The sequence below is a fragment of the Pelobates fuscus genome, chromosome 1 (assembly GCF_036172605.1).
Source record: "Pelobates fuscus isolate aPelFus1 chromosome 1, aPelFus1.pri, whole genome shotgun sequence".
NCBI classification, from domain to species: Eukaryota; Metazoa; Chordata; class Amphibia; order Anura; family Pelobatidae; genus Pelobates; species Pelobates fuscus.
In genome coordinates, this window is record NC_086317.1 from 21,196,846 (window position 1) to 21,222,593 (window position 25,748).

The 25,748-nt window shown below is 40.4% G+C and overlaps 1 protein-coding gene across 1 annotated transcript in view; it reads right to left on the minus strand.

Moving 5' to 3' along the window:
* The window catches only part of LOC134602019 (beta-1,4-galactosyltransferase 4-like), a 49,756-nt gene extending 24,295 nt beyond the window's left edge, over positions 1–25,461 (minus strand). The window contains exons 1-4 of the mRNA XM_063446524.1: positions 25,353–25,461; positions 13,642–14,097; positions 10,619–10,851; positions 9,708–9,895 (exon numbers count right to left, since the gene is read on the minus strand). Coding sequence (XP_063302594.1) covers positions 9,708–9,895; positions 10,619–10,851; positions 13,642–13,906 — 686 coding nt within the window. The 5' untranslated portion in view covers positions 13,907–14,097; positions 25,353–25,461. The remainder of the gene's footprint in view (positions 1–9,707; positions 9,896–10,618; positions 10,852–13,641; positions 14,098–25,352) is intronic.
* Between the last annotated feature and the right edge of the window lie 287 nt (positions 25,462–25,748).

Sequence of the window (25,748 nt, forward strand, 5' to 3'; positions counted from 1 at the left end):
TTTATATTAACCCAGTGTGATATATCAGAGCCCTGTATGTAATGTGGATTTATATTAACCCAGTGTGATATATCCCAGCCCTGTATGTAATGTGGATTTATATTAACCCAGTGTGATATATCCCGGCCCTGTATGTAATGTGGATTTATATTAACCAAGTGCGATATATCAGAGCCCTGTATGTAATGTGGATTTATATTAACCCAGTGTGATATATCAGAGCCCTGTATGTAATGTGGATTTATATTAACCCAGTGCAATATATCAGAGCCCTGTATGTAATGTGGGTTTATATTAACCCAGTGTGATATATCCCAGCCCTGTATGTAATGTGGGTTTATATTAACCCAGTGTGATATATCCCAGCCCTGTATGTAATGTGGATTTATATTAACCCAGTGTGATATATCCCACCCTGTATGTAATGTGAGTTTATATTAACCCAGTGTGATATATCCCAGCCCTGTATGTAATGTGGATTTATATTAACCCAGTGTGATATATCAGAGCCCTGTATGTAATGTGGATTTATATTAACCCAGTGTGATATATCAGAGCCCTGTATGTAATGTGGATTTATATTAACCCAGTGTGATATATCAGAGCCCTGTATGTAATGTGGATTTATATTAACCCAGTGTGATATATCTCAGCCCTGTATGTAATGTGGGTTTATATTAACCCAGTGTGATAAATCAGAGCCCTGTATGTAATGTGGATTTATATTAACCCAGTGTGATATATCTCAGCCCTGTATGTAATGTGGGTTTATATTAACCCAGTGTGATATATCAGAGCCCTGTATGTAATGTGGATTTATATTAACCCAGTGAGATATATCAGAGCCCTGTATGTAATGTGGATTTATATTAACCCAGTGTGATATATCAGAGCACTGTATGTAATGTGGATTTATATTAACCCAGTGCGATATATCAGAGCCCTGTATGTAATGTGGGTTTATATTAACCCAGTGCGATATATCAGAGCCCTGTATGTAATGTGGTATTATACTAACCCAGTGTGATATATCTCAGCCCTGTATGTAATGTGGGTTTATATTAACCCAGTGCGATATATCAGAGCCCTGTATGTAATGTGGGTTTATACTAACCCAGTGTGATATATCCCAGCCCTGTATGTAATGTGGGTTTATATTAACCCAGTGTGATATATCAGAGCCCTGTATGTAATGTGGATTTATATTAACCCAGTGTGATATATCACAGCCCTGTATGTAATGTGGGTTTATATTAACCCAGTGTGATATATCAGAGCCCTGTATGTAATGTGGATTTATATTAACCCAGTGTGATATATCCCAGCCCTGTATGTAGTGTGGATTTATATTAACCCAGTGTGATATATCCCAGCCCTGTATGTAATGTGGATTTATATTAACCCAGTGTGATATATCAGAACTCTGTATGTAATGTGGATTTATATTAACACAGTGTGATATATCAGAACCCTGTATGTAATGTGGATTTATATTAACACACTGTGATATATCAGAGCCCTGTATGTAATGTGGGTTTATATTAACCCAGTGTGATATATCAGAACCCTGTATGTAATGTGGGTTTATTTTAACCAAGTGTGATATATCTGAGCCCTGTATGTAATGTGGATTTATATTAACCCAGTGTGATATATCCTGGCCCTGTATGTAATGTGGATTTATATTAACCCAGTGTGATATATCAGAACCCTGTATGTAATGTGGGTTTATATTAACCCAGTGTGATATATCAGAGCCCTGTATGTAATGTGGATTTATATTAACCCAGTGTGATATATCAGAGCCCTGTATGTAATGTGGATTTATATTAACCCAGTGTGATATATCCTGGCCCTGTATGTAATGTGGGTTTATATTAACCCAGTGTGATATATCCTGGCCCTGTATGTAATGTGGGTTTATATTAACCCAGTGTGATATATCAGAACCCTGTATGTAATGTGGGTTTATATTAACCCAGTGTGATATATCAGAGCCCTGTATGTAATGTGGATTTATATTAACCCAGTGTGATATATCCCGGCACTGTATGTAATGTGGATTTATATTAACCCAGTGTGATATATCAGAGCCCTGTATGTAATGTGGATTTATATTAACCCAGTGTGATATATCCTGGCCCTGTATGTAATGTGGGTTTATATTAACCCAGTGTGATATATCAGAGCCCTGTATGTAATGTGGGTTTATATTAACCCAGTGTGATATATCAGAGCCCTGTATGTAATGTGGATTTATATTAACCCAGTGTGATATATCCTGGCCCTGTATGTAATGTGGGTTTATATTAACCCAGTGTGATATATCAGAGCCCTGTATGTAATGTGGGTTTATATTAACCCAGTGTGATATATCAGAGCCCTGTATGTAATGTGGATTTATATTAACCCAGTGTGATATATCAGAGCCCTGTATGTAATGTGGATTTATATTAACCCAGTGTGATATATCAGAGCCCTGTATGTAATGTGGATTTATATTAACCTAGTGTGATATATCCCGGCCCTGTATGTAATGTGGGTTTATATTAACCCAGTGTCATATATCAGAGCCCTGTATGTAATGTGGATTTATATTAACCCAGTGTGATATATCCCGGCCCTGTATGTAATGTGGGTTTATATTAACCCCGTGTGATATATCAGAGCCCTGTATGTAATGTGGGTTTATATTAACCCAGTGCAATATATCAGAGCCCTGTATGTAATGTGAGTTTATATTAACCAAGTGCGATATATCAGAGCCCTGTATGTAATGTGGGTTTATATTAACCCAGTGCGATATATCAGACCCCTGTATGTAATGTGGATTTATATTAACCCAGTGCGATATATCAGAGCCCTGTATGTAATGTGGGTTTATATTAACCCAGTGCAATATATCAGAGCCCTGTATGTAATGTGGATTTATATTAACCCAGTGTGATATATCAGAGCCCTGTATGTAATGTGGATTTATATTAACCCAGTGTGATATATCAGAGCCCTCTATTTAATGTGGATTTATATTAACCGAGTGTGATATATCAGAGCCCTGTATGTAATGTGGATTTATATTACCGAGTGTGATATATCAGAGCCCTGTATGTAATGTTGGTTTATATTAATCCCGTGTGATATATCAGAGCCCTGTATGTAATGTGGGTTTATATTAACCCCGTGTGATATATCAGAGCCCTGTATGTAATGTGGGTTTATATTAACCCAGTGCGATATATCAGACCCCTGTATGTAATGTGGATTTATATTAACCCAGTGCGATATATCAGACCCCTGTATGTAATGTGGATTCATATTAACCCAGTGCGATATATCAGACCCCTGTATGTAATGTGGATTTATATTAACCCAGTGCGATATATCAGACCCCTGTATGTAATGTGGGTTTATTTTAACCCAGTGTGATATATCAGAGCCCTGTATGTAATGTGGATTTATATTAACCCAGTGTGATATATCTCAGCCCTGTATGTAATGTGTATTTATATTAACCCCATGTGATATATCTCAGCCCTGTATGTAATGTGTATTTAGATTAACCCAGTGAGATATATCTGAGGCAGAAGAGATGACTCAAACTTGAAAATACTGGGTGAGCAGTATGTACAAACGGGAAGTGAAAAAACAAAAATAAGTAAACAAACGACGGGGGCACGGGTCACCGTAAAAGGTGAAGTAGATATGTCCCTAAAGTAGTGGCTGTACAGAGTGCACGATGTGATAGCAAAAGTAGCGAGAATATAATGTATTAGTGCAATCTAACAGTATCTATTTCAATCCAAAAAATTGATCTGATACATACAGCACACCAAAAGGTGGTAGCTGTAGTGTGCACGGTACAGTTGCTAAAGTAGCAAAAATATATACAATGTATCAGTACAGTCTAACGATATCTATTGGGATTCCACAAATAGATCCGATATATACAGCCCACTAGGTAGAGCCCCAATGTGAATGGGGCTAGTATAATCTGCTGTATGGTGACAGAGAATTATATATGGGAACAGTTATCTAAATAAATGCCCCTAGACAGAAAACATATAGTCACGAACAGGTCTAGTACCAGCCTTGCGGAATGTCACTGTTGAGATAGGATGTCTGGATATCCCAATCCTAATAGCAATAAATGTGTCCCTTGGTTAGCACACAATGATAGAGTAGGTAGAGATCCTGAACTGTGCCTTCGAGGGCACCTGTATCTAGTCAGAAGATATCTAAAATAACTATCTGTATAAAGAGCTAATGCCCTAATCTGTGCCTTCGTGGGCACCTATCAGTAACGCTAATAACAGTGCTGGGCTGGCACACTAAAAGAAGTCTTGATAGTCTGTAGTCTATGATTATCAAGCTGCAGTGAAACAGGTCCGAGAATCCTGGGTGTAGCAATAATAGCTGCGTGTAGAATAGCGCGGTAATGGCAACAGATCACACCAACCAGGATTAAAATGTCAGGAGCCTGACATCCTATCTCAACAGAGAGATTCCGCAAGGCTGGTACTAGACCTGATCGTGACTATATGTTTTCTGTCTAGGGGCATTTATTTAGATAACTGTTCCCATATATAATTCTCTGTCACCATACAGCAGATTATACTAGCCCCATTCACATTGGGGCTCTACCTAGTGGGCTGTATATATCGGATCTATTTGTGGAATCCCAATAGATATCGTTAGACTGTACTGATACATTGTATATATTTTTGCTACTTTAGCAACTGTACCGTGCACACTACAGCTACCACCTTTTGGTGTGCTGTATGTATCAGATCTATTTTTTGGATCGAAATAGATACTGTTAGATTGCACTAATACATTATATTCTCGCTACTTTTGCTATCACATCGTGCACTCTGTACAGCCACCACTTTAGGGACATAGCTACTTCACCTTTTACGGTGACCCGTGCCCCTGTCTTTTGTTTACTTATTTTTGTCTTTTCACTTCCCGTTTGTACATACTGCTCACCCAGTATTTTCAAGTTTGAGTCATCTCTTCTGCCTCAGTTATCCATTACTGCGGCAGAGATGACCATTGACCTTGTTATTACCAGTGTGTGTTTGTAGATTTATTTAATAAAGGATTTTATTGATTTTCTTTGACATTATACAGGGACAGAACTGTTCTTTTGTTTCCTCGCTATATGTAATGTGGATTTAGATTAACCCACTGTTACACTTGCCTGTATAAAACCAATTGGGTCCCTGTTATGTTTTGACAAAGTTGACATACTTCTTTTAATTAACAAATGCCTGTTCGTGACAGGATTTCTTTGCAATCAAGACTTCATTAATTCAGGGCAATTGTTGCAAAGTATTAATATTTGCTGTAACAAGAAAAATGTTCACATTACAATGAGTTATGATGTTCACAACTGAAAGACTCGGTTAGACAATATTATATTGTAAAACATTTAGCTGGGAAGAGGTATTGTCACATGTGACAGGACAGTTTTATGGCAGTTTCTGTTACCCCGGGGGCACCCCGCCCCTGCTACTGCAGTCCTGATCCAAAATAAATAGGCCTAAAGTGACAACCACAACAGCTATGGATATATTAAATAACAGATTTCTCTAGGTTTTATTTAAACTCAGAGAATCTATGGTCTTGCCTTGAGCAGCTTCTACAATGTAATATTTAGTGAAATTATAAACAATTAAACTAAATAGCATTGGCTTCCCACCGCTTAATGCACGTTGAAAGGGATTTTAAACTTGTTAAGATAGTACATCTTAGTAAATAGTTAATAAATAGATCATACATTAGAAAATATCTGTGCTATTTCGTAAAATGCCATGATATGATGGGCCCGATTAGTGTGCATGTGATGTCTTCTACAGTGCATTACAATTAGCAGGGTTAGCCACTAAAGTGAGCATTTAAGGCGAATTAAGTGAATTTCAAATTTAAGGTCAAAGTAGCCAAACAGGAATAAATGAAGTCAGGTATGCTTTCAGTTTGACTACTCAGGTCTTACGTGTGAAATCCACTTTGAATTCTCACTTTAGTAAGTCACCATGTGAGCGTCTTCAATGACTATTTAATTTGACGAAGTTTCACAGTGTTCTCTATACCTTTTATTTCCCTTATCTCCTTCAATCAGGTGCCATTTAACATTAATGCAGGAGCTGTATCTTTATTACGGATTAATATTGGATTTTATTATTCACACTTCCTGTGTTATCTTGTGTTATGCATTGCTGTGTTAACTGATATTTTAGTGTATGTAAATCCCTATCTATCACTAAACTCATTAAAGCTGCTGATAAAGTGTCCAAACAAGTTCTGCAACTTTTTTCCCTGACTCCCCTACCCAAGGTTTTCCTTTGTGCCAGTTCTGGGCTTATCGAATAGAGGGTCACCTTCAGCTGTGGGACGTGAGCCAAAAGCCAACTTGATAGGGGGTACTAGGAAGTTCTGATAGAGGCTTGCTTTTTATTTGCAAATACACAGCAATGCATGTTCACTGCCAAGAGAGATGATCTCGGAGTAAAGTGAGTAAAGGGAGTATAAGGCCCTATGGTAAGCTAGTAAAATGCACAGTATACATTGATAAGTGCAGGAGTCTCCGGTACGTAATGTATAAACAGTGAAAACTCAGGCCCATCAGATAAGGAGCACAGAGATCATATTGCGTAGGTTCAGGTGATGTTTCTCTCTATGCAATACATAAATAAAATAACAAGGAACTATACCTAAAGGCATCATTTCAAATCCAATACGGAGGACGGGGTATATATAATTTACCAGGTTGAAGTATATGAAGTAATAACCCTCTGGAAATGGATACTCAGCCTGTATAATATAAGGTGATCTGGGAGATAGGGAGAATTAGGATACAGCGAAGGTGAAAATGTGGTGTCAAATCTGGAAACCAACATGGACAGGAACGAGGGGCTTCTGTTACTATTTTGCAGACAGAAAATGGAATGAACAGGGGGGCTCCTTGTGCTATTACACAGACAGGAACAGGGGGGCTCCATGTACAATTATACAGACAGGAACAGGGGGGCTCCTTGTGCTATTACACAGACAGGAACGGGGGTCTCTTTGTGCTATTACACAGACAGGAACGGGGGGCTCCTTGTGCTATTACACAGACAGGAACGGGGGCTCCTTGTGCTATTACACATACACAGCTCTTTATAAGCAGACAATGAAAGAGCACAGGTGAATGACTGATATACACTGTAACCAATACGGTTCAGAGAAAGGCAGCCAATGTGATAGAATTTATCTTGATTCCAAGGCTCAAGCTTATAGGTGTCATATAATGATATCCTATAGTAAAATTGTCTTAAAACGACACTTAAGACCATATATGTCTAGTTCCGGGAGCAGAGAGCCCCCACCTGAGCTGTCTCTTCTCTGATCAGTCTGTTCTTTCTCTTTCTCTGAACTTATTTGTTATATGTGCATGACGTTCATCCCTATGTCTTATCTGTACTCCTTTCACCCCCTTCCGATTACTGTCCTATGAGTATTTGCACGTAAGCACTTACTTTTTAATGTATAAAAACCCAGCTGACGAATAAACGACAGAGGCTTAATTTGAATACCAACAGGTGTCTGGTGTCTAATTCGCGCTCCTACAAGTGCACTTGTGATAATAATTTGGGCTTCCTCTGAATATAACAAATATCATTATTTGGATCCACAACACCTTACACCGTGTAGGAATCGGAGTACAATACAATGCTGGTTTATGTGTAAAGAATAAATTTGGGGCAAAGTTCTCTAAGTGGAGCAGTCACAATGGAAACCGATGGCATGTCCAGAATATTTGTTCCACTTTAAGAACTTTTCCTCAGAGCTGCTCTTTATACATACCTAAATGTATCTAGAGTTTCACAATCTGCAATACTACAAAGACTGCAAATGTAGATAGAAACCACGTGCTCTATGGAAGAATTGTAGTTTTAACATCTTTTAGGAAAAATTCCTCCTCTTTTGTATTGAACAAAGGAAAACGATCCAATTCCTCTACCTCGTCTTCCTTATGGTTAAACAAGCAATTTGTCTTTTTCCTTTATTGACATTCAATCCCATTATGTAATCCTTTTTTGTCTGCATTTTTTGATGGACATGAATGCAAATGTCATCTTGCACCAGTCTGTTAGACAAACACCAGGCAGACACTTACCAATAGTTTATATTTACTGTGAGAAAATTCTGGAGGTAATCTGAAACTCCCCGATCCCTCCTAACAGGAGTTTAATTACATTGGTTTGGACAAACAAGTCATTAAAAACCACACACATTCCAAAAGTTAAAAAGAAATAGTCACGTTCCCAAACCCTATATTTTTGCTGCACAGAAAACCCATTAAATCTACTGATGAGATTATTTTCCAGACGGTAAGAGAACTGCAAATGTTAGACCAAAAAACAAAAAATGTAATAGTCACAGATCAGGAAATATAAGCATTAAAGGGGCACGCTAATAATCATAACCACTACCACTTTTATGATGGTAGGAGCTTATGGTACCACATCCCCGTTTACCAGGGTAGAACTAAAATAATCAAATAATGACAAATAAATTAAATAATAGACGGCAAACGTCCATTGATATGTAAAACGAAATACATAAACATAAATGTAAAAACTACAATTCTAGTAGCTTAGATGGGTTCATTGATAAAACGTTCTAAAATCAAGCATAAAACCAGCTTTAGTGATACTCTTTAATCTGACTTTACAAAGTAGATGCTTCCCTAAGACATGGAACTGAAAGTTCGATCTCCACCTGTCTATAAAACCAGGAAACAACTAGACCCAAATAATGGCAGATGTATCACATTCTACAGCATTCACATTAGACAAATACAGACCTTTGGTGGATAGAGAGATTTAAAAAAATAATAATAAAAAACCAGAACTAAATTTGATCTCTCCCAAAACACAGAGCACCAGCTCACACAGAAGATCTAGGGAGACGCACCTTATTATCCAAAACAAGCATATAGACTAAAAGGTATAGAATAAAAGGCAGAAGCCTAAAGAGGAAGACGTTTACAAATGCTTCCTCTGATTGCCGGGCTATAGGGGAGCAAGTACTGAACAGTACTGCCGGTAACTGAAAAAAGACGCTGTCAGACAGAAACCAGAGTTGCCCCTGTGATACAGTTCCATGTGTCCATCTCGTGAATTCTGCTTGATCGTAGCTTTTTTCATTACCTGGGAATATTTCTATTGTACAGACGCACCTTATTGTTGGAAATAAATGGCACAGCACAGTTCTAAGAGCATAACGCTATCCAAAAGGCATATAGGGACTATCTTTGATAAAAGCTGCTGATGCCAAGCACAGTTATAGTGGCCTGAATGCCTATTAAAGAGGCTGTGTAATCACCAAAACCACTACATGATGTTGTGGTGATAGCAGACTGTGATTGCCAATATATGGTTCAGTGCTAAATCATTTTCGAGTGGAGTGACCAAAACTGGGGATCCGCGAGGCACCCATGGACATGGCGCTGCTCGCCAGGCTGCTAATTCCTTAGTTCCCTTTCTGCATTTACCATGTTAATTTCATCCATATTTCGCTGATGCAGACAGGCAGTGCACGCCAGCTGATATTTTTATTCCAGCTTCCCAAATACTCAACTTGGTAGGTAAGTTTTTCATTATGAATAATAATACAATTTAATAACGCTGAGTTTTCAGGCGCTGTAAGGCATTTCCTACCTGTATCCGGTGGCGTTCCTGCCAACAACCAGGTGTTTGGGTTCACTGTCACAGAGGTAAAGGTTGAAATCGTTCTCCGGCACAAGATCGACATCATGGAATATAAAGCAGTCCCATTTCTTCTCCTTTAATGCCTCTAAGTAGCCTATATTAAGCAACTTGGCTCGATTGAATTTCATGTTCCCGGCCTGTAGGATAAAACATGCATTTAGCTGTCAGAACTCGTGGAAACAGGTATTCTATCATGAACTTCTTTATAGAAATATTATCAAGTCCTATTTCAATTTGTTAAAGTTCTATTTTCGTTTTAATGTTACATGTGGAATGCACGTTTGTTATGAGTAAAAACAAGACTTTTCTATGCACAAGGTAAAACACACACAACAAAACTATCAAACTCAGTTTATCACAACACTCCAAACCCCTAGAGCACTTTTGTATTAAAAAAAAAAAAAAAAAAAAAAAGAAGCTAATTACAGAGGAGTCACATGGATAGCGTGTTTAAGGTGCAGTAAAAGTATTTGGAAAAAGACATGACTAACACACCCGTCTGGCACTGAAGCCATGTAAAATGATTTAAAAACATTAGTCAATACTGACTGAAATACAAGTACACTCCACACACCTAGAGAACTCTGGCTTAGTTCTTTCTGAGTGTGTCCTCTTTGTAAAAAATGTCACTAGAAATTGGCACTTTTATATATTATTCTTGTTATACCCCCTGACTGTCAATCAGATAAGGGTTAAACTCAAGAGGCAGCAATTGCCCAGAGCACCTGCCCTGCAAACACTTCTCATTGAACTGCATTGGGAAGTCTGTGATTGGACAGCCACAGAAAGTCTGGGCAGGGTAAGAATGGGAGGGTTTCAGTTGTTAAATCGGGATTGGACTTCTGACCAGGGAGACTCACCTGATGAATTACGTATATTCCATACTCCAGCTGCTGCCTCTGTAGGAATGGGTGCAGATTATCAAGCAGGTAGAGAAGGTGCTTCTCTCGGTTTCTGTGTGGAATGAGTATGGCCACTCTTTGCTGCGCCCGGCAGCTCTCTGGCTGGTAAACACCATTCTCCACTAAAGGGTTCTTAGACTGGACTTCCTCTATAGTTAGAGACGGGTTGAAGGAAAGTTCTAAAATGCCTTCTGAATTGGGAGAAAACATCACATTAATGAGCTTGTCACAATACACAAGGTGACATTCAGCCTAAATTAAGCTAGGACAACAGATCGTAAGACAGAGTCAGATTGGTGGGATCGGTATGGGGTAAAAAGTGGTAGGTACATGACATAGCTTTCCTTTGGAACTCGACAAGTAAAACATTTAAGGAATTAAAAAATAAAGTAATATAAAATTATTCTGCAGAGCAATAATAAGTCAATGTATGATTTTAGCAAAACAGGTATAGAAGCATTACCTATGATCGACATGGGTAAAACAGTACCCCCCCCATGTGCAGTGTGAAGAAACTACACCTTTCTTTTGTTTCATTATCTTTGATTTTCCTCATTCGGTAGATAAAACAACCGAACACTGACCACCCCCTGGCTCATTAACTTCAAAGCAGACCGCAAATTAAGTGCTCTCTCTGTGTGGAAAGGAAGCAGGGGGACTTGGTCGTCGAGTGTCTGACTTTCCGAAAGCCGGTCAACTTCGCGAACGCCTGCTTCCTTTCACCGGCCAGCCAGGAGAGCGCTATTCGGTAGGTTTGTTCCCGTGAACTAGGGGAAAACACGCTACGCATGAGTCAGGGGAACCGTTCATGGATTTGTTCGGATTTTAGACTTTTTGAAATAGACCGACCGCCTCGTGTGCGGTCGGTCAAATTAAGACTTCCATGGAACTCCCGAACGCCTGAACCGATCTGGGTGATTTTTGAATTTGTTGGTCCCCCAGATCAGATCTATCAGGGGATATGACTTTTGGGGTACTTTCTGGGTTTTGTGGAAATGTGTGTTTTTTGTGTTTGGAGATAATTGAGTTTAGTATAGTGCTTGACTCAAATATCTCCCAAGTACAGGGGAAGGATTATATTATTGTATGTAGGAGAGTCATGGACCTGAGAGACAAAGTAACTGCAGGATGTATTTTGTCAGGCGGTTAGCCTGAATAAACCATTCCTGTGGTACCCTTCATCTAGTTTAGGCTGATATTTGGGTATCCATCTGATTTGCTATGGGAATATACTTGGATGCTGTACTTCGTCTGGAGAACGTTCAAATCAACACCCGAACTGTGAGCTATAATCACTCGGCCTCTAGTAGTTCGGGAGGAAACAGACGAACGGGTATCTGCAATACCAGCATTTGTTACATACAGATTTGAGGGTGTCATGAAAAGTTACAGGGTTAAATACAGTGCTAGAAAATTAAATTCTCTGGACTTTCGGCCTGGGTTTTTAGGCAGGTCCCCCAAATTGCAACAAAAAAATACTTCATTATGTAATAATTAAAAAATATTACATAAATATGCACGTAGAATTTAAATATATATACATATTTATATATTTGAAGTCTACATGTATATTTATGACATTATTTATGTAATTATGTTTATGGACATATGTATATTTCGTATTATTTTTTATTTATTTATATATACGTAGATATATATATATATATATATATATATATAGAATTAAATAAAACGTTGAAAGCTAATTGTCTCAAAAGAGAATTGTAGGGCAGTGAAGGGGTTAACCCTGATTAGGAATGGTAGACAAAAGCAGAAATGCACTGTCTCAAACTAGAGTTACGTAATAAAACATAACTTTTAATATAGTTAATAGTTAAAAACCAGACACATGATACAAAACTGAAACGTGATGTAAACACAAAAATGTGAGAGAACGTGAAAAAACAATAATAAAAAGGTCAGTAATAATGTATAGAAACCTGAGTATTTAGGATGCACATACAATGGATATGAGCTTGTAACCTGTTGAAGGATCCCCACTCCCAGCTAATTATTATATAAATTATATATACACTTGTGCAATTTTACTCTAAGTGTATTTTTATATTGATATATGTATATATTAATAAAAAAATACACTTAGTAGGACGTTATACATAAGATATATATAAATATACACACATATTATATATAATATATATATATATCTTATATATAAATATATCTTTTATATACATATATATATTTTTATTTATTTTTTATTTATTAACTTTATTTTTTTATTTTAAAACTTTTTTTAACTTTTTTTTACCAGCAGGGGGACTGCCTGTCAGTTCTTTCAGAGTGATCACATTGCCCATGGGGTCCGATTTAAACAAAGGTGGACTGTCTGGCGGTCCTGTCTGTCCGAGGTTCTGGGGGGGTGGGAAGGTATTTACTAATATATGTTTTACATTTTTATTTATTTTATTATCGTGGCCCTCAGACTCAGCAGACAGGCAGAGCATCGGAATCTTGAAATTCCCTTAGAGCGGTCTTAAATGTGCCGCGGACGTACAAGGTACATTAGCGGTCGTTAACAACCGTTTTTTGTCTGATGTACCCTGTACGTCCGTGGTCATGAAGGGGTTAAAGCGATCATCATTAAAGGAACACTCTTTAGTCCCCCAATTAGCCCTAACCATAATTCAAAATGAAAGTCATCTCCTCTCTGGTGAGATATAGCCTTGTTTATTTTACATCTCCACATGGATACACTACCCAACTCACTAGTCTTAGATCAGAAATTGGAAAAATATAAAAGAACATATTACTGGACCTTAAAGTAGCCAGGGTATAATGTATAAAGATAAATAGAAAAATAAGCAAATACAATACACCATCTCAGCTTATTCTCTAAGAAGCTGAACATGTGCTTTAAGATAGCGGACTATTAGTTAACAGGGATGAAAATTCCCTCAGAACATATTATCAGGAGCATGATAAGGGAAAGCAAACACAAACAACAAAGATATACTTACTCAGATTAGTGGATAGCTGGGGACAGGTTTTTACATCCAACCCCTTTGTTGTGTCTTCCATAGCAGTTTTAGACTTGTCCTCCTTTTTCTCCTCATGAACTGCCACCCTCCAAAAAGTGCCTGCTTTGATTTTGTGCCTGGAGGTGTAACGAGTGCTTTCGAAGAGATACATGGTGGTCCACGCTACAATAATTATGATCAATATCATTAAGAGTAAAATTCGTAACCTGCAGACCAGGAATCCAAGGGTATTGTTGAGTCCCATTGCTAGACCCGTAGTTTACAGTTCAGGTGACTCGGGAAATTGCTGCAGTGTAACGCTGCAGGAACGGGAGAGAATAGTACAACAGCAACGTGTATTTCAAAGCATCACAGCGTCCACACAACTAAAACTCCCCTCCAAGGGCGATCCATCAGGCCCGGAGTGTCACGCATAGCACGTCGTGGAAAGCGGACCTTGAAAACAAAAAAATGAGTAAAGGGTTATTTCCCAATGGTTTCAAAGCTACTGAATAAACCAGTTTTATAAAATGTGGCCTATAATAGATACCTGTCGAAAACATTATTAAAAAGCCCAAATTAGATCAGTGACTACCCTAGGTTACACAAGTGATTTTCCACAGACAGGAATTATTCTGTGATGCTCAAATTAGCACTTTACAGTGTAGTAATGACTTAATATGTGTTCATTTATTAGGCATTTACCTATTTGAGGTGTTCATGTTGGCAAGAAACAGAAACACAAGTGTACAATCTGAAACTTCCAACTAAAATGTTTGCTGCATGTATTGAGTACAAACATAGTTTAAATACTCCATGTCATAGGCATATCTCCCAAGAGTCCCTATTTTTGCCCCCAAACCCTTTATGTTACTTTTTTTTTATCTCAATGTCCCTCTTTTCTAGGAGCTCCATATTGTTAGTGTGTCTGAGTGTATAATAGAGCTCCACAGCAATAATACTCCCAGTAATGTGTCTGAGTGTATAACAGAGCTCCACAGCAATAATACTCCCAGTAATGTGTCTGAGTGTATAACAGAGCTCCACAGCAATAATACTCCCAGTAATGTGTCTGAGTGTATAACAGAGCTCCACAGCAATAATACTCCCAGTAATGTGTCTGAGTGTATAACAGAGCTCCACAGCAATAATACTCCCAGTAATGTGTCTGAGTGTATAACAGAGCTCCACAGCAATAATACTCCCAGTAATGTGTCTGAGTGTATAACAGAGCTCCACAGTAATAATACTCCCAGTAATGTGTCTGAGTGTATAACAGAGCTCCACAGCAATAATACTCCCAGTAATGTGTCTGAGTGTATTACAGAGCTCCACAGCAATAATACTCCCAGTAATGTGTCTGAGTGTATAACAGAGCTCCACAGCAATAATACTCCCAGTAATGCGTCTGAGTGTATAACAGAGCTCCACAGCAACTGTACTCCCAGTAATGTGTCTGAGTGTATAACAGAGCTCCACAGCAATAATACTCCCAGTAATGTGTCTGAGTGTATAACAGAGCTGTACAGCAATCTCTGATCAGTAAGTAATTGGAATCTGGAAGACTAAATCAAGAAAGGAAGGTAACTGGAACCAGAGTGTTCTATGTCACCAGCCTCCTTTTTGCCACACTCCATAGTCGCGCATGCATGTAATCACTTAATTCCAGTTTAATCAAAAGATTATAACAAGATTAAACAGGAAAATCTAAAAGGTGCCAGAAAACAAGTATTACCATGCTTGGCAACACCAGGAGAACTGGTGTCACTGGAACACCTGTCACCTTGCTGCACATGTTCCTGGAATGCATAGAAACTACCAGGCACCAAATCATGACATCACAGGCGTCACGTAGCAAGAGATCGTGACACCAGAGTTGTGGTGTTTTACATACTCAATGATAGTAAAATCGCTGGCGACACATGTGACATGGAAATAAAAAGGGAACTGGGGGCACACCGTCACATGCATTTCTAAATAGAGATAGATCCCAAAATAATACAAAATATAGATAAGGGACAGTGCACTCACAAAACATACACAGTTTGATTTTATAAGGCTACTTAAAATCATGTATCTTAGAAAATAATCATGGGGACTTAGTTACACCATATGTGACATGATATGTGTCACGTGTTGCATACTTCAATCATAACATTTTCAAAACATAACAATCATAACCCGTGTCTGTCTCCCTCCACGTTAATGGTGCTACCATCAGTTCCACCACGCAGGCTCGCTGCCTATGTGTTCTCTTTGATTCCAACCTCTCCTTCACCCCTCATGTCCAGTCGATCGCCAAATCCTGCTGCTTCCATCTAAAAACCCTAGATGCGGCTGAGGTGCTGCTCCATGCCACTGTCCTTTCTCGTCTTGACTACTGCATTCCGCTTCTCAGTGGTCTTACGTGCTCCCAACTCACCCCATTGCAGTCAATAATGAATGTGGCGGTGAAGCTCATCTTCCTGTCCTACCGCACCTCCCACCCCTCTGTCAATCCCTGCATTGATGTCCTGTAAGATATAACATTCTGGTTCTTGTTTTCAAATCTCTACATAATGCTACCCCCATCTATCTATCTATCCTCCCTAATACACAAATATGCACCATCTAGACCTGCATCTATCCTGTGTTCGTACTCCCACCTCTGATGCTCGCCTTCAAGACTTTTCTAGGGCTGCACGTTCCTTTGGAACTCCCTTCCCTTTTCTGTTAGACGCTCACCCAGTCTCCACTCTTTCAAAAAATCATTAAAAACTCACCTTTCGAGGGGCGGGGCCTGACCAGCATGGTGGATAGTCGCAACTAGCAGGAGCTCCCGAGCAAAAACCTGACCAAGCATCGAAGCGAGACTCCTGCCGCTCACAACTTGACCCACAAAAGGACTTAATTACCACAGACGACGGCTGGAGCGCTCCGGTCCGGAAAACCGGGATGCCGGCCACCAAAAACCAGACAGAGCAGTTGCGGCCTACAGGGGACGTCGGGCGGGAGAAGTGGCCGATCTCCCGTCCCCTGTCTCTTCCCCTGGAGAGACCACATAGAATCCCGTTCCCCCCCCCCCCCCTCTGGCCCGGGAGGGATATCCCGGTCCACACTCCAATGCCTATGGAGTGGATGGGCCCGGACAACTCACACAGTGAAACTGCGAAAAGAAACTCGACACACAAGATGGCGGACGTACTCCCCTGCCATAGCCACACAAGGCTATTAAACACGCAATGCAGACCGGAGGCCCAGGACAGCCTAGAGGTAAAACTCGATGCTATACTAGGGGACTTCTGGACGAAGCTGGTGGCAAGAGCAGCAAATCCCAACCGGGACCCCCAAGCGACAGACCAGAGACAGGAGGCAAGAAAGGGCCGCAGATTACAAAACGGCACCTAACAGCGTCCAGCACCCGCCAAAAACGGCAACCGCCTTCGAGGGCAGGGAATCCCCAACAGACCGGCTTCACGGCAGCGACCACGCAAGCGTCTCACTGACAGCCGCTAGAGGAGCTTCCGCGATTCTAAGACACTGAACGTCCATAGGAAAGCATTGAGTTGAATGCGCGCACGGTTCTTGCCGTGCATGCGCATTCGGAGCTGAGCGGCGGAGGGATACCCAGCGCCAAGGGAGTCCGGCGCTGGAGAAAGGTAAGTGCTGAAGACACACACACTCTCACGAACAGACGCATACACACTAGCTAACAGACACACACATTTACTGACAGAGACACACTCAGCGACAGACATACATACACACTCACTTACAAAACATACACTCTCACTGACAAACACACACTCACTAACAGACATCAAACAGACTCACTAACACAAACACACTCAGTAACAGACACACACAGTGACACACTCACTGACACTCACAGTAACACTAACACACTAACACTCACAGTAACACTAACACACACACTAACACTCACAGTAACACTAACACTCACAGTAACACTAACACTCACAGTAACACTAACACACACACTAACACTCACAGTAACACTAACACACACACTAACACACACACACTAACACTCACAGTAACACTAACACACACAGTAACACTAACACACACACTAACACTAACACACACAGTAACACAACACACACACACTAACACTCACAGTAACACTAACACACACAGTAACACTAACACACACACTAACACTAACACTAACACTCACAGTAACACTAACACACACACTAACCCTAACACACACACTAACCCTAACACACACACTAACACTCACAGTAACACTAACACACACAGTAACACTAACACACACAGTAACACTAACACTCACAGTAACACTAACACACACACTAACACTAACACACACACTAACACTCACAGTAACACTAACACTCACAGTAACACTAACACTCACAGTAACACTAACACTCACAGTAAAACTAACACATTTTTTTAAAATTTAATCCCCCCAGCCTCCTTACCTTTTGGAGTGCTGAGGGGATTCCCTGGGTGGGTCCACAGTCCACAGTAACACTAACACACACACTAACACTCACAGTAACACTAACACACACACTAACACTAACACGCACACACTAACACTCACAGTAACACTAACACACACAGTAACACTAACACACACACTAACACTCACAGTAACACTAACACACACAGTAACACTAACACACACAGTAACACTAACACACACACTAACACTCACAGTAACACTAACACACACAGTAACACTAACACACACACTAACACTAACACACACACTAACACTAACACTCACAGTAACTCTAACACTCACAGTAACACTAACACTCACAGTAACACTAACACACACACTAACCCTAACACACACACTAACACACACAGTAACACTAACACACACACAGTAACACTAACACACACAGTAACACTAACACACACAGTAACACTAACACACACACTAACACTAACACACACACTAACACTCACAGTAACACTAACACTCACAGTAAAACTAACACATTTTTTTTTTATTTAATCCCCCCAGCCTCCTTACCTTTTGGAGTGCTGAGGGGATTCCCTGGGTGGGTCCAGAGGTGCTGCTGGGCTCTTGGGGGGCCGGTCACCCGGCGGGCAGTCAGGCTGGCCGGTGCGCGAGGGAGCACTCTCCCCTGAGTGCTTCCTCTTCAGCTCCCTCGCGCGCCGCGTACTGATACCGGCGCCGGAAGATGACGTCATCTTCCGGCTCCAGTATCATTGCGGTGCGCAAGGGAGCTGAAGAGGAAGCACTCAGGGGAGAGTGCTCCCTTGCGCACCGGCCAGCCTGACTGCCCGCCGGGTGTAAGCAGGGCCAGCCTCGGGGGGCCCGGAGGTGGCCGGCTCCTGGGCCCCCCAGGAGAAGAGGCTGGCCCATTGCGTACATACCCAGTCGCAGCCGCGACCCCTGCAACCCTGGTATGTACGCCACTGCGCACACACACACACACACAATGCATCCCTACACACACAGAAACGTACAATGCATCCATTACACACAAAGACAATGCATCCTTTGCACACATACACAGAAACACACAATGCAAACCCTTAGACACACATGCAAACACATACACTACTTCTCTTACATATACACAGAAACACAATGCATTTCTTACACACACTTACAGACACACACCCTGCATCCCTTATGCATACAAACACAGATTCACACAATGCATCCTTTACACACAACCAGAAACACACAATACATCCCTTATACACAAACACACACTGCTTCCACTACAAACAAATACACTGCATCACCTACACAAACTGGTATCCCTATACACTACATACCATAAGCACACACATTAGATCCTCTACAATAACACATAACACATCCCCTACACACTCCACTCCCTGTGAGCGAACTCATGGGTGGAACATGTAGTGGGCCTTATGGGCATACTCACCATCAGGCCCTGGGGCCCAGACCTTGAGCTGCGTAAGGGGCCCAAAAAAATTGATCTGCTTCCCATTCTACTAGAACTTTGAATTTTGTGATCACATTTACAAACAGCCTCCAGAGATCCTGTTCTACACCAGACCAGTGGAGCCAAACTGCAGGGCATCATCATCCCCATCTGGTTGTAAGTAGGCAATCTAGTATATTATTAGTGACACTAATCTATAATTTACCTCACATTAAAGGGACACTATAGTCCCCAGAACCACTTCAGCTTAATGAAGTGGTTCTGGTGTCTATAGCCGGTCCCTGCAGGCTTTTTAATGTAAACACACACTGTGTGCAGCACTGGCATTAGTTCATATGGCAGATCATATAGTTTATTGGTGTTTACTCTGATGTCTGTATTAATATTGAGGGATGTCTAAGTAGTAACATCAGTGTGTGTCAGCAGGGCCAGCCGTTGGGGTGTGCACGCTGTGCGGTCACGCAGGGCGCCATGACAACAGAGGCGACCGGCGGCCAACACAGCTCACAAGTTGGGGACACCAGCATATTCAATTTAAACGATTCGCTGGTGGTCCACTGGTGCGCAACAGCAGTAGGTGCAGTCAGATTATATCCTCTCCCTCGTGGTTCTGGCGCTCAGTTAGTGAGTCAGAGCACAGGCTCAGAGATTCTCAGCCTGCGCTCTGACAACATTGAAAGTCAGAGCCGTGAAGGAGCGGGTATTAGCATAACATCAATATCCGTTATAACACCAGGAAAAGGTGGGCATGGATGGTGAACTGATTTGATGGTGCAATGGGCCACTTGACTGGTTTTGCCCCCCAGGCCTAAGGCTGCCAGCCCTCCCCTGGATAGGATACAGATACATGTAGCCCCCAACATCAGCATCCTGTGAATCAGGAAGCCAGTGAGAAGCATTGAAGGGGGTGGTGGGCAACAAAAAGGGGAAAGCCCAGTGACACAGATCCTATCACTGGCAAAATCTAAAGGGGGTGGACTCACCTATAATGGGGGCAGGACAACCTGAAAATCTTGCAGTTCAGCCAGGCGAACGCATGCCACTGAGAATGGCCTAGCCCTAGATGACTGCACTGTTTGTGTGTCCTAGTACCTTTAGTGTAAAGCAGGTGTGTCTAATAATGTGCTTGTGCTACACCTTTTGGGGACAGTGGGCTAAGAGGGAACAAACCCAGGACGGCAGGACAGGACCCTAAAATATGGACTGTCACAATCATTCCCTTTGTGCTCTATAACTCAGTGTTTCTCAACCTTTTACAAAGAATAACCCCTGCAGGTCCAAAGAAAATCCCAAGTACCGCTGCCCTAAAAAAGTAATTTCTGTTAATTTACATTCCAAATGAAATATATAGAAGCTGTTTTTTAAGTTACTCCCATGGAAAAGAACAAGCCTATTTAAAGAGAAAAGTGTTTCTACCGATGTAAAGACGCTTCTTTGGAGGTATCCTTGTGTCACTCTGTTAACTGTAAATAAGCGCTACACTGTATTTTTGTTTTGAGAATATATTTTTAAAATAAATATGACAGTGTAACTAGTGCATATATAAGGAGAACTGTACGAACTAATAATCTGAAGTATAAAAGTCACAAAATGAAAATATAACACACATATAATAGATACACACAGAAAGAACACTGACGCACACCTTACACACAGAGAACACTACTTTAACCCTCTGTGTCACTATACGCCACTCCCTCTAGAATGTTAGCTCAGTGAGCAGGGCCCTCCACTACTCTGTTCCTGTACGTCCAGTTGTCTGGTTACAATTTCAATGTCTGTTAGTCCACCTATTGTACAGCGCTACGGAATCTGATATATAAATAATAAAATAATAACACTGACATACAGTTACACACAGAGAACACTGACACATAGTTACACAGAGAACACACTGACACACACATTTACACACAGTTGACACTGACACATATTTACACGTAGAGGAAGCTGACACACACACTCAGGGGACACACTATTACTAGTTTGACACACACTTACAGACACACACACTCACTGACAGACACTCATGTACCACAGGTTGAGAAACTAAGCTATATAAGGGACAGGATGGATTCCTTGTTTCCCACAATCCACTGTGTATTTCTCTGTGCCTCATCTGGCATGCGAATATGGATTTATAAATGCGTGTGGGGATGGTTTTATAAATGGCTGCCAAGTTTAGTTGAGCATGGAGAAGGGGGGGAGAGGGGGAGAGGGGTTGTTTTTTTTCTCTCAATTAGTATGCATTAACCAAAGACATAAAAACACAAAGATTAGCTGGAGTTGACTCTCATAGCGTGCTACATATTGCACTCCTGGAAACCGGGGAACACAACTGAATGGTTGTGCTCACTGCAAGATTCTGCCCAAAAAACTTAGACAAGGTAGTTTTCTATTAACCTGTGCCATATTTCAGCCAAATAAAATGCCACAGTATTCATTATGTAATTCAAATATTGTATGAGGGGAAAACCAAAGGAAAACAACACAAGACGGTACCGTTTTAAAACCAGTTGAGCCAGCATTCAGCTGGCAGATAGCCAATGATTAATAATCCACAAAGCTTTGAGAGAAGGTAAATGTTGATCCGGTCCATGCAAACAATTTCGTATAAGAATACACAAGATCAAGTGCTTCTGTTCCTTGTCATATTTGACAAGTTTATATAAGAATAAAAAAACATGGTTATACACAGCGGTCTTGTTGGAAAAGTGAAGATGGTTATTTTTCTATATTGACCCAAACCATTTTTTTTTTTTTTTTTAGTAGACGACATTGCTTGTCAACATTGACACCTGGATCCGTTGCCAATAAAAATGTTATTACAAATTGGTATGACTTGAAATTGCATTGCAGCCAAATATTAAAACAATTACTGAGGATTGGCAGAGTGCATCAACTGTTTGGAAAACCTGTGCATTAACCCTTCACTGCGTCCTTTCTAAAATGGGATTACACATAAGCCAGTAAATGTAAATGTACTTTTTTAAATTATTATTTTGTGGTATTCCTGAACAACAGTGAGTAAAAATGTATTTTTCATCAATGGAAGAAATTTTTTTTGGTCCCAAAAAAGACAGAAAATAAATAAAAACATTTTTTTTTTTTTTACTGTTTTTCAGGAAAACCATGAAATAATAATTAAAGAGACATTATATACACATGGATAGGAAATTCCTATCACCCAACACCCAATACATAAACCACCAGGGATCTTACACTCCCTCATTGCAGAAAGGTAAGCAGGACTGGCATACACCACACTTACACACATTAGCACTCACACAATACACATTACACACAGCCAGTACACAGTTAGAAACATAGAAACATAGAATGTGACAGCAGATAAGAACCATTCGGCCCATCTAGTCTGCCCAATTTTCTAAATACTTTCATTAGTCTCTGTCCTTACCTTATAGTTAGGATAGCCTTATGCCTATCCCACGCATGCTTAAACTCCTTTACTGTGTTAACCTCTACCACTTCAGCTGGAAGGCTATTCCATGCACCCACTACTCTCTCAGTAAAGCAATACTTCCTGATATTATTTTAAACTTTTGCCTCTCTAATTTAAGGCTATGTCCTCTTGTTGTGGTAGTTTTCTTCTTTTAAATATAGTCTCCTCCTTTACGGTGTTGATTCCCTTTATGTATTTAAATGTTTCTATCATATCCCCCCTGTCTCGTCTTTCCTCCAAGCTATACATGTTAAGATCCTTTAACCTTTCCTGGTAAGTTTTATCCTGCAATCCATGAACCAGTTTAATAGCCCTTCTCTGAACTCTCTCTAAGGTATCAATATCCTTCTGAAGATATGGTCTCCAGTACTGCGTACAGTACTCCAAGTGAGGTCTCACCAGTGTTCTGTACAATGGCATGAGCACTTCCCTCTTTCTACTGCTAATACCTCTCCCTATACAACCAAGCATTCTGCTAGCATTTCCTGCTGCTCTATTACATTGTCTGCCTACCTTTAAGTCATCAGAAATAATCACCCCTAAATCCCTTTCCTCAGATGTTGAGGTTAGGACTCTGTCGAATATTCTGTACTCTGCCCTTGGGTTTTTACGTCCAAGATGCATTATCTTGCACTTATCCACATAAAATTTTTCTAGTTTACCTAAATCATTAGCCATTTGGCTTATCCCTCCTGGAACATCAACCCTGTTACATGTCTTAGTATCATCAGCAAAAAGACATACCTTACCATCAAGACCTTCTGCAATATCACTAATAAAAATATTACAGAGAATGGGTCCAAGTACAGATCCCTGAGTTACCCCACTGGTGACAAGCCCAAGCTTCGAATATACTCCATTGACTACAACCCTCTTTTGCCTGTCACTCAACCACTGCCTCACCCACTCAACATTATTGGAATCCAAACTTAAAGATTGCAGTTTATTGATAAGCCTTTTATGTGCAACAGTGTCAAAAGCCTTACTGAAATCTAGGTAAGCAATGTCTACTGCACCACCCTGATCTATAATTTTAGCTACCCAATAAAAAAAAAAGTTATCATATGACACATCGCCAGCAGACACAATACACAAAACCAACACAAAAACATATATATATTGCATTGTATGATCATATAATGTAACTAAGCCCCCATTATTTTTGCCTAGATTAGGTGTTTTTCAAAAATAAAATAAAACCTTTCAACATTGAAGTTGCTGTTTAGTGGATAAGTGAGTGCGCTGGATCTTGTGTATTGTGTGTTGTGTATCATATGTATATATATATAAACATGCGCAAGGCACTCAACCGCTCTGCAATATAATTCCTTGCCCGGGTGCTAAACTCCTGCATAAAATGCAAAGAGCACTCCCAGAACTACGCACACACACATACACAAACAGATATTTTTTTTTTATTCCTGGTTTGCAGAAATAGGAAGCATCAATAACTGATTGTCTGTTTGTCTGTTATCTGAGTCAGATACAATGTGCCTGAAAGGACAGAATGAAATGTTGTAACACAGCTGGAAGGACAAATAAATAGATGGTATATGTGTGAATGCCGATTTCCAGACAAATTTATTTTAAAACGGTGTATTTCGGCATAACACAATGCTTATATATTATATTTATCCAGGTGCTTGCAAAGTACCCCATTTATGGTAGTTCCAATCCTAATGGCTTCGACATGGTTACACATCAATTGCTCCCAGCACAGAGAGCCATGGAGGGGTAAGAAGGCAGCCATTCACCGTTCCTCTATCACTGAACCCCAGGGGAGCAACCCTTCTGCACCCTAAAGTGGTGCACGCACACGCATGCACGCACACACACACACACACACCACACACTCACTCAGTCACTGAAGTAGCTAAAATTCACACTAATAATATAGTGCTACGGAATTTGCTGGCGCTATATAAATAAAATAATACAGATGGTAAAATAACAGTGTTGCAACATGTAGTCTAACTGTATTATGGGGCTAACGATACATATTAATATTATTATATTACATTGGGGATTTTGTTGTTGCTGTTGAGTTTGTTTGTTTTTTTACTTTTTGTTTCTGACCCGAAGAACAGAGAACACTCTTCAAAAAACTGTTTAAAAAGTACTCTTAGTCCAATTAAAAGAACAAGTATCAGTGCAGACTGCAATACTCCGATACTGTATACGTTACTGTGTCTGTATGTAGCAGACACAGTTATCATAACATACCAATACTGGATCAGCTGCTAAACACGTCTTCAAACTAAATGTTGTGCTTGTGTATTATTTTTTTAACAGCTTGAATTCCAGAATCCACTTACCTGCTGCCTTTCATTATGTCTGGGTTTCTCGTTTAGGATTTAAAAGATCTCTGCTCTTTCATGCTTTTCCTTCCTGGTAGCAACCAGCTACTTTCCATCATCTGATTTCAGCTGAAGGAAAATGCAAGCCCCTTTAGCTGTTAGACCCTCCCTGCTCCTTCCCTTGTCCTGCCCCTAGAGCATTGTATATGTGGCATGCTGCCTGGGACAGAGGAAGGGTTTGCCAAGAGCGCACCGTCACAAGACACCGAGCGTATGCTGATTGTACCATAATCCTCAAACGATTCAGACTGCGCTGTACTGGGAGAGGTTAAATTATTTTCTTCGCCAACAGCCCAATCCCTAGGCAAATCTCTCTGGACTTTCTCCATTTCTCCATGGACTTTAATCATGAGC